General features: G+C 37.8%; 1 protein-coding gene and 1 pseudogene across 1 annotated transcript; both read right to left on the bottom strand.

The window, feature by feature from the left end:
* On the bottom strand, positions 1,353-8,718 carry LOC109225030 (annotated as a pseudogene).
* On the bottom strand, positions 14,308-15,293 carry LOC109224811. Its single transcript, XM_019389346.1, has one exon. The coding sequence runs from the start codon at positions 15,043-15,045 to the stop codon at positions 14,551-14,553; it is 495 nt and encodes a 164-aa protein (XP_019244891.1). The 5' UTR covers positions 15,046-15,293; the 3' UTR covers positions 14,308-14,550.

The following is a 16,715-nucleotide window of genomic DNA, read 5'->3' on the forward strand; positions in this document are numbered from 1 at the left end:
AAAATTATATTTACGCGCCTTATAGCAGTGATGTGCACGCATTGTTGCCATGTCAGATACCCCTCCTTCACGTAGGCATAGTCAACGGTCAGAGTGGTTTATAATATTTATTTCATCAAGTAGGAGTGCTAAAATAGGAGAGTTCTAAATTTATATATATACCGAAATGACAAACGAGTGTAATTTTAGGTGGCCCAGAAGGTGTTTTGCCTGAAACGTTCAGCATTTTCTAACTTTCCAGGCAGGGTTAATGATAGAGCCTTATTTTCAATTACCTTTTAAATGAGCTAGTTGTATAATACTCCTTTGGAAACAAGTAAAATTTATCCATCACCATGAGTAAAATTAAATCATGATTTTCTAAAGTACCAATATTTGATCTGTACTCCATTAACTTTGCATCTATGTATTGTTCATATGAAAAAGAATAAGATGCAAAGAGTTATTCTCTATTCAACCAAAGAATGCCGTGCCGACTTGCTATATTAACACAATATTCCCAGTTAATGCACATATACCTGCATTTTCCCGGCATTAGTTCTTATGACGACTTGATCCAGAAGGCAGGATTAGGACTGTTCATTCGGATCGGATATCCGAAATCCCCAAACCGATCCGTTCAATTTCGGATAGGATCGAATTTCGGATTGTGTTTATTAAAATTTCAGATTTCGGATTGGTATAATTTTAATACGATCCCATCCGAAATCCGAAATTATTAGAGCATGTATAAATACTAAACTTTAATTTTGGATAGTTAGTACTTCTATTACATTTTCTTCCAAGTTATTACCTTTACAATTGATGGTTTTAGCTATATTGGCACCATAGTACTCTCATAATTGCGGAAACATGAATTTTTCTTACTGTATTGCCTCTTTTACAAAGAAAATATACATATAAGTTTGCAACTTTGAGGCATAATAATCCGATCCAAAATCCGAAAATCCGATCCAAACTTTAAAATCTGATCCGATATTAATTCGGATCGGATTCGATGCATTTTCTATAATCCGAAATCCGATCCGATCCATGCACATAAGCCGTCAGCTTACAGAAAAGATACGCCGCAAAGAGTTCACAAACCCGCTACACTACACCACCATGTATACCGCTACAGCCTTATGGGCTACGAGCAATTTCGTAGTAGAGTTTTGACACAAAACAGACCGTGGTTACTGTTACAGGGCCAATTTTAGTACAATTGACACTGCACAGCAGTAGCCGAACTCTCAGCCACTCAGCCTTACTTTTTTCGCACACAGTTTGACACTTAGAATAATTTCAGACTTGCAATACGTAGCAACACATAGTAGTACGGGTAACAACCCAACCTTTATTTTATTCTCACAGAATATACAAAGGAACTCAGTTGGAAAGGCTCACATATGCTACTTGCCTTTGAACAGACGAAATACACATATAAAAAGGGGGCTGTCTATGGCAGATTTACAAAGGGGCAGTTACAATGTCCCTTGCACATGACCAGCCTAAAAACAAGCATAACTACATAGCCAAATTTGAATTCAAACTTTCCCACGAAATTGAATCCCTCTTCCGCATTTTAGTCAACTGCAACATGTGCATTGCACATGGCTAAACTTCCACAGCACATGCACAGCACACTTCTTCAGTCACATGACTTGCACACTTGTTCTACAGCTTTTGCCCACACTTTGCCTTCCTGCCTTGCCTTGTCTTTGGACCATGCCTCGTCCATAAGCTCATGACCATGTCTTGTCACAAACTTAGCCGTCGCACTGATCCGCACGCATGCCTTTGTCAAGTGCCATGCACCTTCATTTGCCATAGCCGTTTCCCACAATCAAGCTGCATTGCCGACACTCAAGACACCTTGCCTAGCTGATTTGCCTAAGTCCATGCACTAACTTAGACACACCTTCAGCCCCACACATTGCTTGCCAACACCCGCACAAACCTATGACAAGGAGCAATATACAAACCAAACATAGATTCTGCCCGACATCTGTTATGTCTCAATATTAGGGGCTAACAGCTACTATATTGACTAAAATACGCTTCAAAACAGAGACCATAATCAAAAACGAAAACATCTTGCAATAAGTATGGATTTAGAATTTGTTCAAATTGGCTGCTGCTACCACGGATGCTGCCACTCCTCCAGGGTGTGTAGTCAAATCGGGCTTACTCCTTATTTCAGCACCCACCACATCTTCTGCATCTTCCTTTGTCACCGGCTTGTCATCTATAAGCTTGCTCGTCGCATCCTAAAAACCCAAAAAACTAAATTAATAGAATGGCATACTTCAAATTTGGATACAGATCTAAGGGATTTGACTGAACTCTACGCATTCAGTAAATTTAACTAAACTCATTTTTTATTTTCATTTTGTACACCTAATCATTCTGAACATTTATCCTGAATCTGCTTACTCTAAATTTTAATTTCTGACATATGTTCAAGCAGCTTAAATAATACTCCATGTTTTTATGACACGGGACTTACTGTAAGAACATCACCGAGAGTGGTCTTGTCCTCCTCTCGAATGGTTCGAGCATTAAGGGCAGCGGCATGTCGAGCTTCTGCTCCTATACCTCCAGCACCACATCGCCTAGCCCAGTGGCTCTCGCTTCTGCTGCCTGTATCGCTGCAGCATCACTCTCTTCGACTGGTTTGTCCCCTGCTAAAAGAGCCGCTGCCTCCAGAGCTTCGCCTATGGTAATGGACTCCTCTTGAACTCCTGTTGTAGGATACCGTGCAGCTCTCTCTTCATCACCACCACCTCCTGCTTCTAATGGGTAGATATATTGTCCAACAACCTAACATCGAATAAATTCCTTCATACATATAAATGGAGCTAGCAAATCATCTTTAGATTCTTAAAGTTTAAATTTTGTACTACTCACTCTGTTCCAATTTATGTGAACCTATTTGACTAGATACGGAGTTTAAGAAAAAATGAAGACTTTTGAATTTTGTGGTTCTAAACAAGTCAAAAAGGGGCCAGAGCATTTGTTTGGTTATAAAGCTTTTCAATAAGGGTAGAATTGTAATTTTAAATTAAATTGTTACCGAATTTAGAAATGGGTCATTCTTTTTGGAATGGACCAAAAAGGAAATAGATTTACATAAACTGAAACAGATGAAGTATATTTTATTTACTTGATTGAATTGACATACAACAACATACTCATTTTTTATATGATAAAAATAAAGTAATAACTTACAATATATAGCTGATAAAATTACACGTAATGTAAGTAATTTTTTATATTACATGTGTATTTTAATATATCGCAGTATCCTTTCAAGTTACTAATAATTTTCACTTTTTATGTGAACCGTTACATACAAATTTTATAATTATTTTATCCATATGAAGAATGAATGTGAACTCGTTTGGTATATATTTCGGAATTGATAGGAGGAATATTACCTCTCCAGCGACGGCTTCTAAAACAATGCGGGTGCCTCCAACCTCTGCTTGAGAAACGGTGACACCCTCATCTATCGCGATGTCTGTCATGTCAACACGGCTTATGGCACCAATACTGTTAATTTGCTCTGATTGATCAAATATCAAATGGATGCACACATGCAAGAACAATTCAGAAATGAAGCTTCGATTTCATAGAGAAGAATGAGCTGAAGCTTTGTTTTTCTGTTAGCTACAGTAATAACAGACTTAGTCCTTTTATAGACTAAGTTGGTTATTATTCTTACTAACACCTCTAAGTCTCAGTATTTGTACTTTAATCCTAACAACTAATTAACCTAAACTAATTAACCACTAACTTGTTAATTTCACACTCCCCCTCAAGCTGGAGGGTGAAAAACATTGAACAATCCTAGCTTGGATATTAGGACTCTGTGTTGTTTAGCTCCTAATCCTTTAGTCATCACATCTGCGAGCTGCTCCTTAGTGGAAACATATTCAGGTGCAATCGACCCCTCTTTGATTTTTTCTCTCACAAAATAGCAATCAATCTCTATATGTTTTGTTTTCTCATGGTAGACTGGATTGGCTGCAATTTGTATAGCTGCTTTGCTATCACAATGCAGCATCACTGGCTCTTTTACAGTCAATCCCAGCTCCTTCAATAACCCTACTAGCCAAACTAACTCTGAAGTCACTGCTGCCATGCTTCTATATTCTGCCTCAGCAGAACTCCTGCTCACAGCTGGCTGCTTCTTAGACTTCCATGAGATCAGTGACTCTCCTAGATTTATCACATATCCAGTTACAGACCTTCTTGTATTTGGACAAGCTGCCCAATCTGCATCACAATAGGTTGTGACATCTTCTATTGCTCCTTTCTTCAACAATAATCACATTCCTGGTGATCCTTTAATGTATCTAACTACCCTCAATACAGCATCCAAATGTGATTTCTTTGGATTCTGCATAAACTAGATTAAAACTTGGGCAACAAAACATATGTCTGGTCTTGTAATGGTGAGGTAGATAAGCTTCCATATTAGTTTCTGATAGCTTACAATGCCCTGCAACTCTTCGTCACCCTTAACTTCTGCATGTTTGTCATACTCAACAGTGGTCAAATTTAGATTTTGTTCTAATGGTAGCTAGCTGGTTTTGCACCACTCAACCCCACTTCTGAGATTAGTTGAAGAGCATACTTCCTTTGATTAAGCACAACTCCCTNGTGAGCTAAGATACTCCCTTGTCTGATCTCATGAGCTCAATTCCTAGGAAGTATCTTAGCTCACCTAAATCTTTCAACTCGAAATGCTTGTGTAGGGTTACCTTTGCTTCTTCCACCAATGTGTTGTTGCTGCCAGTAATCAACAAATCATCTACATATACAAGGATGATCACCAGGTCTGCATCTGTCTTCTTTGTGAATAGGGAATGATCATAGGCACCTTGCAAATATCCTTCACCTACCAGTGCATCAGTCAGCTTGATGTTCCACTGTGCCTGTTTGAGACCATAAAGAGACTTGAGTAGTCTGCAAACCTTAGACTCCCCTTGCCTATGTACACCTTCTCATACAAATCACCTTGTAAGAAGGCATTATTAACATCCATTTGAGATAGAATCCAGCCTTTAGAAACTGCTAGATTGATCACAGTTCTGACTGTTACCATCTTGGCAACAGGTGAAAAAGTTTCATGATAGTCCAACCCTTCATGCTGTGTATATCCTTTTGCCACCAGCCTGGCTTTGAACCTTTCCATTTCACCATTAGCTTTGTGTTTGATTTTATACACCCACTTTGAGCCAATAGTTTGCTTTCCTGGAGGAAGATCCACTATCTCCCATGTTTTGTTTTCTTCTAGTGCTAAAATTTCCTGCTTCATTGCCTCTATCCACCTATCATCTTGTGTTGCTTCCTGGAAACTTTTTGGTTTCACTTGGGCCGAGAATGAACTTAGATAACATTGGTAGTGCTCTGAAAGATGATCATAGCTTACATAGTCTGAAACTGAATAGAGACAGTCTCCTTTTGGTTTACAAGTAGTCACATAATCCTTGAGCCACACTGCTGGTCTTGGTGTTCTTGTAGATTTTCTGATCTCTGTAGGCTGTTGCACAATTGATGGCACTTGTCCAAGCAGCTCCTCTTCATGTTCCTACTGTTGCACTTGCTCATGTTCTTGTTGTTGTGAGATATTTTGTTCATTCCTCTCATCTGAATTAGGTATCTCCATATCATTTGTTGTCTCATTCGGTGGCATATTTGGTGCCACATAAGGGGTGGAAGTGTCTGTCTCAGCTTCAATTGCTATTCCCAGATCATCATCAGCTATAGGTGTTGAAACAGACTGATCCTTTGTGAATGTTGGAAGATCAGTATCAGGAATGAATAAGTTCTCAGGCTGACAGGGTAAGGTCTTGAAAGGGAATATGTCTTCTCTGAAACTTACATCCCTACTCACAATAAACTTATTGGACTCCAGGTCATACAGCTTATATCCTTTCTGTACTTCAGAACAACCAATGAATACTGATTTCAAGGCTCTTGCTGCAAATTTATCCCCTCTTGGCAGTGTGTTAGCATAACACAGACATCCAAACACTCTAAGATGATCTATCTTTGGTGTTTTCCCATAAAGTTTTTCATATGGAGATTTTTCATTCAACACTGTTGTAGGTAACTTATTGATTAAGTAAATTGCAGTCTTGACACAGTCCCCCCAAAATCTAGCAGACATGTTACTTTGAAATTTTAATGATCTTGCCACCTCTAATATGTGTCTATGTTTCCTCTCTACTACTCCATTTTGTTGTGGAGTATAGGGACAACTGCTTTGGTGTACTATTCCCAAAGATGCAAGTAACTCATTGCAGTTTTTGTTGAAAAACTCTCTACCATTATCAGACCTCAACACTTTTACAGAAGCATTAAACTGATTCTTCACAAGGAAAAAGAAATCCTTCAGCATTACTATTACTTCACATTTAGATTGTAACAAACAGATCCAAGTACATCTACTATATTCATCTACTATGATCACAAAATAATGTTTCTTGTCATAAGTTGCAGTTTTATATGGTCCCTAGGCATCTACATGCACAAGCTGAAAAATGTGATCAGATTGATGACTACTAGTAGGAAATTTTAGTCTACTTTGCTTGGCCAATGGGTAAATCTCACAATACATCTGCACATCTTTATTCACTTTATTCTTCAAATCTGGCAAACATTGCAGGGAACCTATGGAGGCATGCCCCATCCTTTGATGCCACAATTCTGCACTTATTACTTCCTTCTTGACTGATTCAGCTACTATTTCATCTTCTTCACTCCTAATTAGGTACAACCCTTCATCTTCTCTACCAATCCCCAGTACCCTGCTATTGTAAAGCCCCTGAAACACACAAAAACCAGGGTAGAAGCAAGCTGAACAACATAAATCTCTAGTCAGCTTAGATACTGAAATGAGATTGAATATGAAGTCAGTCACATGTAGAACATTCCTAATCTTCTGCCCTCCTAGTATTGTTGCATCACCTGTGTGTACTGTTTCTGATCTGCCTCCTGTGGATATTTGAACTCCTCTACTATTTCCTCCGTTGTTTCTCTTTAATTTTTCTAGAACTTCTTTACAAAAAGTGATATGGTGTGATGCTCCTGAATCTACTATCCAATCATATAGTCTTGCATTAGATAGCAATGACTTTATACCTGTCATATTTGCTGAGCTTGATGTATTGTTGGAACTTCCTTCCATGGATGACTTTGTCAACAAGCTCACCAAGTGCTTGTACTAATCCTCAGTCATGTAATTTCCTTGTGGTTGATCGTTTATTGCTACTTCTTTCTCTCCATTAACATTATTAGCATAGGTTTTTGTAGGAAACTAGCTCTTTTTCTTACTTTTGAAATCTGCAGGGTATCCAACTATTTTGTAGCAATTCTCTTTCAAATGCCCTTTGTATCCACAATGTTCACAAATCAGACCTATTTTCTTCCCTTTCATGAACTGATTTCCTTTCTCTGCTAACATAGTCATTGGCTCCCAATTTGTTTCAACTACTCCTAATTCCCTTTGACTTTCTTATTGCACTACAGCAACATAGGCTTGATTCACAGTAAGAACTGGCCTTTTTAGCAACACTGCACTCCCACATGACTGTAACTCTCATTTAACCCCATTAAAAACTGTAGAAGCCTTTGTCTCACTAGGTGATCTACATATGGACGTGATTCTTCACAGTCACATGAGGGTAAAGGTGCTTGGATATCCAATTCATTCCACAAGTCTTTCAACTTTGAGAAGTAAGAAGTCACAGAATCTGTACCTTGCTTTAGGGCAGCAATGTCAGTAGAAATTTGGTAAATTCTAGTCAAATCATCCTTGTCAAACCTTTCCTTGAACTCGTCCCAGATTTTTCTCGCACTAGTGTACATGATGCTCGGCACCAACTCTGCCGCTACAGTGCTACTAAGCCACGAGACGATAACTGCGTTACATCTCTCCCATTGCGCTACCAATTCACCTCTGTATGAAGCTTTTTGACAGGTTCCATCCACAAAACCTAATTTGTTCTTCACTAGGAGGGCCACTCTCATAGATCTACTCCATAGGGCATAATTTTCTGGCCCTGTGAGTTTGAGAGCTATCAAGGCTGTTCCCGGTGAGTCTGAATCCTTTAGGTATAATGGATGATTGTGAGGAAGCTTCTCAATTTCATCGTCCGCCATTGTTGCACCTTCGCAAGCTCTGAAGTTAACTGATTTTTCAGATTTCTTCGGATAACAGCTCTAGTTGATCGATTGCTGCTCTGATACCATGTTAATTTGCTCTGATTGATCAAATATCAACTGGATTCACACATGCAAGAACAATTCAGAAATGAAGCTTTGATTTCATATAGAAGAAGAAGAGAGAAAAATGAGTTGAAGCTCTGTTTTTCTGTTAGCTACAGTAATAACTGACTTAGTCCTTTTATAGACTAAGTTGGTTATTATTCTTACTAACACCTCTAAGTCTCAGTATTTGCATTTTAGTCCTAATAACTAATTAACCACTAACTTGTTAATTTCACAAATACGCTCATTCTGGGCGGCGGCTGACCGTATGATTGAAGCTGGGCCACCTTTTGGAACATGACCCAGCGCTACGCTCTCGGCTGACTGCATGATAGCTGCATCTTGTGGCGTTATGGATTTTGAAGCAAGTTGGCTTGAGACTTCGAACACGTCCCCATATTTGATTGGTTCACTACCACTACCACCCTGAAGTCTTTGTGCTTGTTCTTGACTCATTCTTTTTCCGTTTCCGACAAGTATACTACTCCTCTACACTGAAATACAGGTTATTATATATCGAGCTCCTTTAAATAGCGACATGAAGGAAAAGGAGGAGCAGTGCGGTCAACAATGTATTAGAAGTTGGAAATACACGTGTTACAGTGCTTGGTTGAACACTTCAATCTTGATTTTACAGGTGCTGGTTTTTTTGTTCCGTTTAAGCCAGCCAGCTATTGTTTTTCTACTTAAAAGAATAGAAACCAAAGTTTTTCCCGATGTCCTATTTCTCTTGAAATTATTTGACGGAACAAACTTATAAGCATTACGTGGATCGAAATAAAATAATTTAAAGCAGGTCCGACTTTCACTACAATATCATCTTAAAACTTATTTAAATCATAGGTTCTTAATTTTGGTCCTGAAACAATTCTCTTTACGAGCAAAAATTAAAGCTGCTATCCTCCCTAAACTTTACTCGTGTATAAAAATTTTATTATAAATTCTTAATTTTGGCAAACTCAACCTGTTCTGGTCCATTTTCAAAAAGGTTGATTCGGCCAAAACTAGAACTTATGATTATTCAAACACCAAATATAAATGAGAGATGAATTACTTCTTCGAGGGGCGGATCTATACAGGAGGGGTGGGTTCACGTGAACCCATACTTCCCTCCTCAACTATGTATATCATTTGTCTTTTTTTGATTTTGTTCTTAAATAAGCATGTGTGAATCCATGCTCAAGTGGGTACTTTTGCTTAGCGGTCAATGAGTGCGCCTTCAACCAAAAGGTTAGGGGTTCAATTCCTAAAAAAAAAAAAAAATATATCGTCAAGTCATATATTTTTATAAAGATATTAGTGCACTCATGTTCTTAAAATTCCGAATACGCCTATGGGCTTCTACCGTAAAGAAATTGAGTCTCTTTAGTTTACAACTCATTCTTAGTAGTTCAAAATTATTAACGTGAAAATACATATTCTGCTTAATTATAATCAGGTGATGAATACATATTTTGCACTGCTATTGATCAAATTAGACCGATAGCTCTATAATCTTGCTTTGGTATTGTCATTTCTCTAGTTAGCGGTATTTTCATTTCAAAAAACTTTTTCAGAAACTCGTACCAGACTTTCTAATGGCTTCAATGGAGTAATTAATTTGAACAATTAAAGAAAAATAATGTCAAAACTTTTTATGAATGATAACGAAGATAGTTGCAGTTTCATTTCGAAGCCAGAAACTTCATTACATTAATTAAACTACCTTTGTAAGTAAAATATATATATTGCATCGGGTGAAACACTTAGATGAAGAGAACTCCGTCTTCCGTGCGGAAAGAGATCCACAGAACTCTCTTCGCACGTGGAATAGAGCTCAGTTAAAAATAAGACAAGTTCAAGTACGAAGGCCATTTCGTGAGTTTGTTTGAAAGCAAATATTATATATCATACTTGTTTGTGCCTAGGAGTGTCAAATGGACGGGTCGGGTCAGATATGGTTCGAATCGAAAATGGGTTATGAAAAAACGGATAAATTATCCTACCCGATCCATATTTAATACGGATAGAAAACGGATTAACCGGCGGATAATATGGGTAACCATATTATCCATGACTTCTTGCATATGATCACTTTTGAGAGAATTCTTAGGCCTCATTTGTTTGCACTTAATGGAGGTCTGAATCTTAATCATTCAGATCTTAGACATTAAGTGCGTTTGTTTTTAAAGTTTGAATCTTAATTATCCAGATCTTAATCATTAAGTCTGTTTGTTTTTTTTACTTCACAACCACTTAATAGGTCTGAATAGGTCTGTATGATTAAGATCTATAACAGAGACTTAATTTCATTAAGATGATATCACATATTCATTATTAACTGCCGTCACCGCCTACCATTATCAACTACCACCATGCCACCACCACCACATACTCAACCACCACCACCACCACACCACTACCACCACCATACTCAACCACCACCACCACCACGCCACCATCATCCTCAATCATAGCCGCCACCACTACCAACCATCACCACCCACTATCCCCACCACTCAGACCACCATCATTCTCACCCACAATCAACACTCATCCACCTCAACTGCCACAATTGACCACCCCATCATCATCAACAACCACAGCTGGTACTGTCCATCTTATAACCTACCACCTTCCTCAATTACAACTATTACCACCACCCGCTATTATTAACTATCACCACCCACCACCACCATCCTCAATCATAATCGCCACCAGTAGCAATTACTACTAGCTACTAGCATGAACCACCATCATCAACCAAAACTATCACCAACCACCGCCTCCAGTCGACATTCACCCGTTAGCCATCATCACCAACAACTATCATATTTTAAAAAACTATATATTTTATTGATAGAATATTAGATTAGTTAGTATTTCATTGAATTTTATGTTTATTAATTTTCAAATAAAGATATATTTTATACATTCAGATGCTAAAAATCAAACAGTCTTAATTATTCCTATTCAGATCTTAATACACATCTTAGTATATTCAGATGTGTATTCAGATTCAGATGTCTTAATCTTAATGCACATCTTGATATTTAGATGTGTATTCAGATTCAGACGTCTTAATATTTAAAAAAACAAATGAGGCCTTATTCTCCCTAACTTGAGGAACCCCCAATTTGAGGCTTTAGAAATGTAAAAGTTAGACTCATTGGTTATCCATTGGTTATCCATTTTCTAAATGGATAATATGGTTCTTATTCATATTTGACCCGTTTTTAAAAAGTTCATTATCCAACCCATTTTTAATGGATAATATGGGTGGTTAATTGTTTTCTTTTAACCATTTTGCCATCCCTATTTGTGCCCAAGGTCAGATCATCGACTAACTTTCTCAACGGCTAACTTATTTAGTATGTACCAACAACACTAATATATGAGCTGTTTGTGTATAAGAAAAATATAATTTTTCATACTGGCAGGTCGCGTGTATAATTCTTCAGTCCTAGCATCTTATATATGTTGCTTCTGAGTTCTGATTGTCCACTTATATTCTTCCTAGCTCTATTCCATTGCAACTAAGTATGACCTATCAAGAGTAAAGCAGCAACATGTAATTCTAGAGTTCCTAGACTAGTTTACTACGCCATTGTTCTCTAATTTTTATTCAATGAAAATGGAGGTAACTTTACCATTAAAATGTGGCCATTGAGAGCAACAGTGCTTAGTAGAATATGTTGAAAAACCGCCCCAAGCAGAATCTATACCTGTCCCACCTGTAAAGAGAGGATTGGCGAATAATTCACCTTTAGAGTAAATTTCAGCAACGGTTATTGGCTGCAAAAATACGTTGATGAAAATTCGTCATTCTCAAGATAAAAATTGAAGCCTTACGATCCATCCTTTTCTTGACATCATGGTGGTATATGGGGTGTGGAGCCTCGACTTTCACATCACACTAGACTAGGATGTGTCGCTGCCAGCAAGTGGAATGGCACATATTTGGACTGCTGACACAAGGTAGAGGGATGAAGCTAACATTTGCAAGACCCCACTTATCTCATCACCAAATTATACTTGCACCACCCTACTAGGAGGGTGTTTAGATTGACTTTTAAGCTAATCAAATTAGCGTTTAAGCTCTTTTTAGCTTTTTTTAGTATTTGACAAAGTAAAAAAGTATTTAAAATAAGTTAAAAAATGCTTAAAACAAGCCAAAAGTAATAAGCTGAGCACTCCCAACTTACTGCTTTTTGACTCAAAAGCTATTTCTGCTGAAAAGCTCAAAAGTTATTTCTGCTAATAACTTACTGCTTTTCTATTTCTGTAGAAATAACCAGGCAAATGCCCATGGACCAGCTTCTGGTTCATCAAATTGGAGAAGAAACTTATCATGATCGTGACAACACTTGAAGCGACTATCTGATTATTAGCAACTTATTTTCAAAGAAGTTGGTTTTGTCAATGTTACCTAATTGTTCATTAAGTGAACAATCTACCAGCAACCAGAAGAACATAAAGGTAACACGTCTGTCGGGTCTGTCCTAGATGATAATGCAAATTGACATAGTCCAACTCTACAATAATTGAAGTCAGTTGAACGCCTTAAAGTTGAGAATTTGCAAAAGCTACTCAAGGAGCCATATCACAGCTTTCACAGAGGCTTAGGTCAAGGAGCTCTACTTTGATGAACATCCATGAGCATGTAAAGCCACTACATGGTGAGGAGCGGCAATGACCACCAAAAACATGTATGACTTTTGTGAGGTCTATTTCAGGGATTTGATGTTCTATGTTTCACATAAGCGCATTACCATGACCAAAGATTGGCCGCTCCAGAACCTCTAATTCTGAGAAACAAGACAGATTCACAGCTGCAAAGCAACTACAACTAAAGCACTCTCTAAGCTCCAAGATGATTAAACATTGGACACATCTATAGCCCCTAGGCCAGTAGTTACAAGTTCACTGGAAATATAGACGCCGCATATAAGAGTATTACACCATCAAATCCTTTTCAGATTGGCCTCAGCTCTTAAGCCTTTCAATGATTTGATTAATTCCATCCCATATGCAAAGCAGATTGAATCTAGCATCTGTCAGTAATAGTAACTGCAACGCAATTCTACAGTTAGGTTCTGATTGTTCACAAGAGCAGCATCCACCAAGTGAAAGAGTACATATAAGGAACTATGCTGCGAATGACATTTGCACAGCGCAATGACAGAGAAGACAAAATCAGAGGAAGTTCAATTATTGAAAGGATGGAACCAAGAAAGCTTTTTCTTTTTCTTTTTTTTGGACCAAGGAAGCTTTGGTGGGACATTACCGGGCAAGCGTAGAGAAGTGGAACTAGATAAGAACAAGCCTACAAATCAACAGGGACAAATCTGTTGGCAATTGGAGTATCAGAGAAACATATAATGACATTATGAAAAGAATTACTAGGACAATTACCTAGCACAGGAGTGCACATAGTTGAGAAATTGGCATCCCATTAGCAGCCGAATAACAATGATAATAATCATTCTACAGTTCAATGTATCATTTGCAACAGTTGATGGTAGAATCATCAACATCAATGTTCTTAGGATACTTCGACCAGTATACAGCTATATGATGAATTCTTTCTTAGCCACTAGGAGCCATCCAAACGGAGTTTCACCCTATACATTCTTCCCTTGATCATCACCACATAATAGGGAAAATCAACTCTATGGCACCACCATTATATATTCTTTGAAGGGTAACAACACTTTTGAATAGATGGAAACCAACAAATTAGATAAACAAAATTTCTGAATCCAAAAGATGTAACTGTCCTGAACTACCAAAGACTAATACTATTCATTAAGGTTCAGTATTTCAGCAAGAAGGGAATAAACAAATGGAGAGGCCATAGAATCAGTCTTTGGCCATCTCAAACCTATATGCTTATCCATATGAGCAACTAAAGCTACGCAAATGTAATTATGATAAATCACAATTATAAAACTACAGGACAACTTTATAGCCACTAATTCATACCAAAAGCTTCCCATTTTAATCTTTTCTCGCCAACCAATGGTAAACTCCAAATTAGCGGGTAATGAAAGGAAGAAAGCAATCTACCAAACTTTATGGGGATACATCTGATTGCCTCTAATCCCAAACTTGTTGAAGTTTATTACTATGAAATCCTCTATATTACTGAACTTTTAGTAAAGAAATGAGTAGACCACAACGATCGAAATTCACATCCAAGGGTCGCTATCTTATTTAGACATAGATAGTTCAAATTATATCCCTATAGCAAAACGAGCTACAATTGGGACATAAACTGAAAAAGAAAAAGGAACTGAAGCTAGAGATTTATTGTACAAGAATAAGGCGTCCAGCCTCACCAATATCAGCACCATCCACGTCTTCTTCATGTGGGTCTTTGGGGACCGTGACCACCAGCTCGCCGTCGTCAAAAGCAGCGGTAGCCAGCTCCGGCAGAGTTGACGGCGGGAGACGGAATCGCCATAAGTCGAGCTCAAACTCACCTAAAGACGAATCCAAAACATTATCCCCTCGTATCACAATCTTAGTAACACCAGGATAGATCTCAACTGTGTGGGCCCTAATATTGTCCCCAACGTTATCATCCGTCGGGATAACGAAACGCAACGAATCGGGGCTCTCTTGGATAGACACGTCAGCATCGGAATGGAAAGGAAGTTCGAGAACCTTCGCGAAGATGTGAGGTAGTCGACGGAGCTTCTTTTGACAGCCGGATGCTATGGCGTTGGCCTGGGAGAGTGCCGAAACGATGTCGTATCGTAGTGTGATGTTGCGCTTTCTTGGTACTGGATGAACCTTCATTGTTTTAAGCTAAAAAGAAGAAAAGGATAACCCTTTTTACAATTTTTGATCAACACAATTCTTTTATAAAGCTATGGAGAATTGCAGAGAATAGTTTAATGTATGTGTAAAATGTAGTGGAAATTCTTGGCTTTGGATGGAAGAGAAAGAAGAGTAACAAAGGGTTAAAAGACTAGAAAATGGGAAGTTGAAACTTGTTGGGATATTGATTCTTTTTAGTTTCGGGCGGGTTTTAATCACTAACAGAGGGGTTCGGAGGGGTGTTGTACGAAGCTCGTTTGGTCGGTAAAGAATAATTATATTTCCTAGAAAATATACAAAAGAATTATATACATAAAATAGAAATATTTTATCGTCTATTATTTTGAAAGTAGCTACACTTATAGGTTTTTCCAAAAATATTTAGCTGTTAATAAAGTCCGAGCAGAATCGTGATGTTTTCAATTGAAGTTTGAATAGATATAAAGAATATTAGATAATTCTTTTATTTAGTGGGCAGAATATTCGGTGTTAACGAGAGATAGTAAATATTCAATGAAATTATTGAAGTGCATACAATGTGACACGCACGGTCATAAAATTAATAAATGGAAATATTTGTTCTTCTATTTATCTCGATCATCGGATCGCTAAATTTATCTTTAAGGGTGATAAATTACAATAAAATATATTTGGCTTCATGAAATACATATGCAAAACATATATTTCATACTCATTAGTTTAATGTTGTTTAACCTTAAGACGGATAACAATTAAATTTGTGCGCGGTCTTAAGGACATGTGGTTTGATACAATACAAGAAATCAAGAATGTCGGATAAATTAAAAATGAAATCAATATCCAAACCAGTTATGACGTTGAATCTGGGCTCGATTTTAGCTTAAGAATGGTCTTATCCTCGACCGGGCCCTCGATTCGAAGCAAAATGTCTATGGAGAACTATAAATAAAATGAGAAGGCGAAATACATAAACGGCCCCTTCAAGTTTTCCTCAACGACCAGCTGAACACCTCAAGTGAGCCTATTTTCAATTAGACCCTTTATTTATTCACAAAAGAAGATCAACTAAACATCCGACCATGTCAGCCCCCATTGCGTGAAATCCACTCTCTGGGACGCGAGTTGCCAACCTAAAATTAGGTTTTTTTTTTTTACTAAAATAATATGGACCCCACTTAATTTTCACACCCCTTTCTCCTCCAATTCTCTCCTCCACCATTCAGCACCCTCCTCTACCCTAAATCACCTTTGCCTCCATTACAAAAGAACAAAATTACCAAATATATCATCACATCAAATTCAACAAATTTTTCATACCAAATTTTTCAACAAATTTCTCTTTCATCCATCCAATTATCCGACACAACAACCATTTCGACGGAAAATGGTGAAGAGAAGACGAAGCAGCGAAATACAGGAGGTCATAAAATCGACTATTTGTGCAAATCAACTGCTGTAGCAGCAGATTAGTCAGCAAATCAGCCGCAGAGACAAAATCTAGCAAAATGCTAAAAATGAGATCGTTTAAGCAAGACAACAAATCCCTATCTCCATTTTAGGGAAATGATTTGAAATCAAAAGGGTGAAATGCAAGCAGAAATACCAAGTATTCCATACATTCCTATGACAGATAATGATAATGAGGTATGTTGGTTTGGAAGAGGAAGATG

Source organism: Nicotiana attenuata, chromosome 4 (genome assembly GCF_001879085.1).
Source record: "Nicotiana attenuata strain UT chromosome 4, NIATTr2, whole genome shotgun sequence".
In the NCBI taxonomy this organism is placed as follows: domain Eukaryota; kingdom Viridiplantae; phylum Streptophyta; class Magnoliopsida; order Solanales; family Solanaceae; genus Nicotiana; species Nicotiana attenuata.

Excerpts from the sequence above, each read along its gene's own strand:
- LOC109224811 (XM_019389346.1), bottom strand. The coding sequence starts at position 15,045 with ATGAAGGTTCATCCAGTACCAAGAAAGCGCAACATCACACTACGATAC.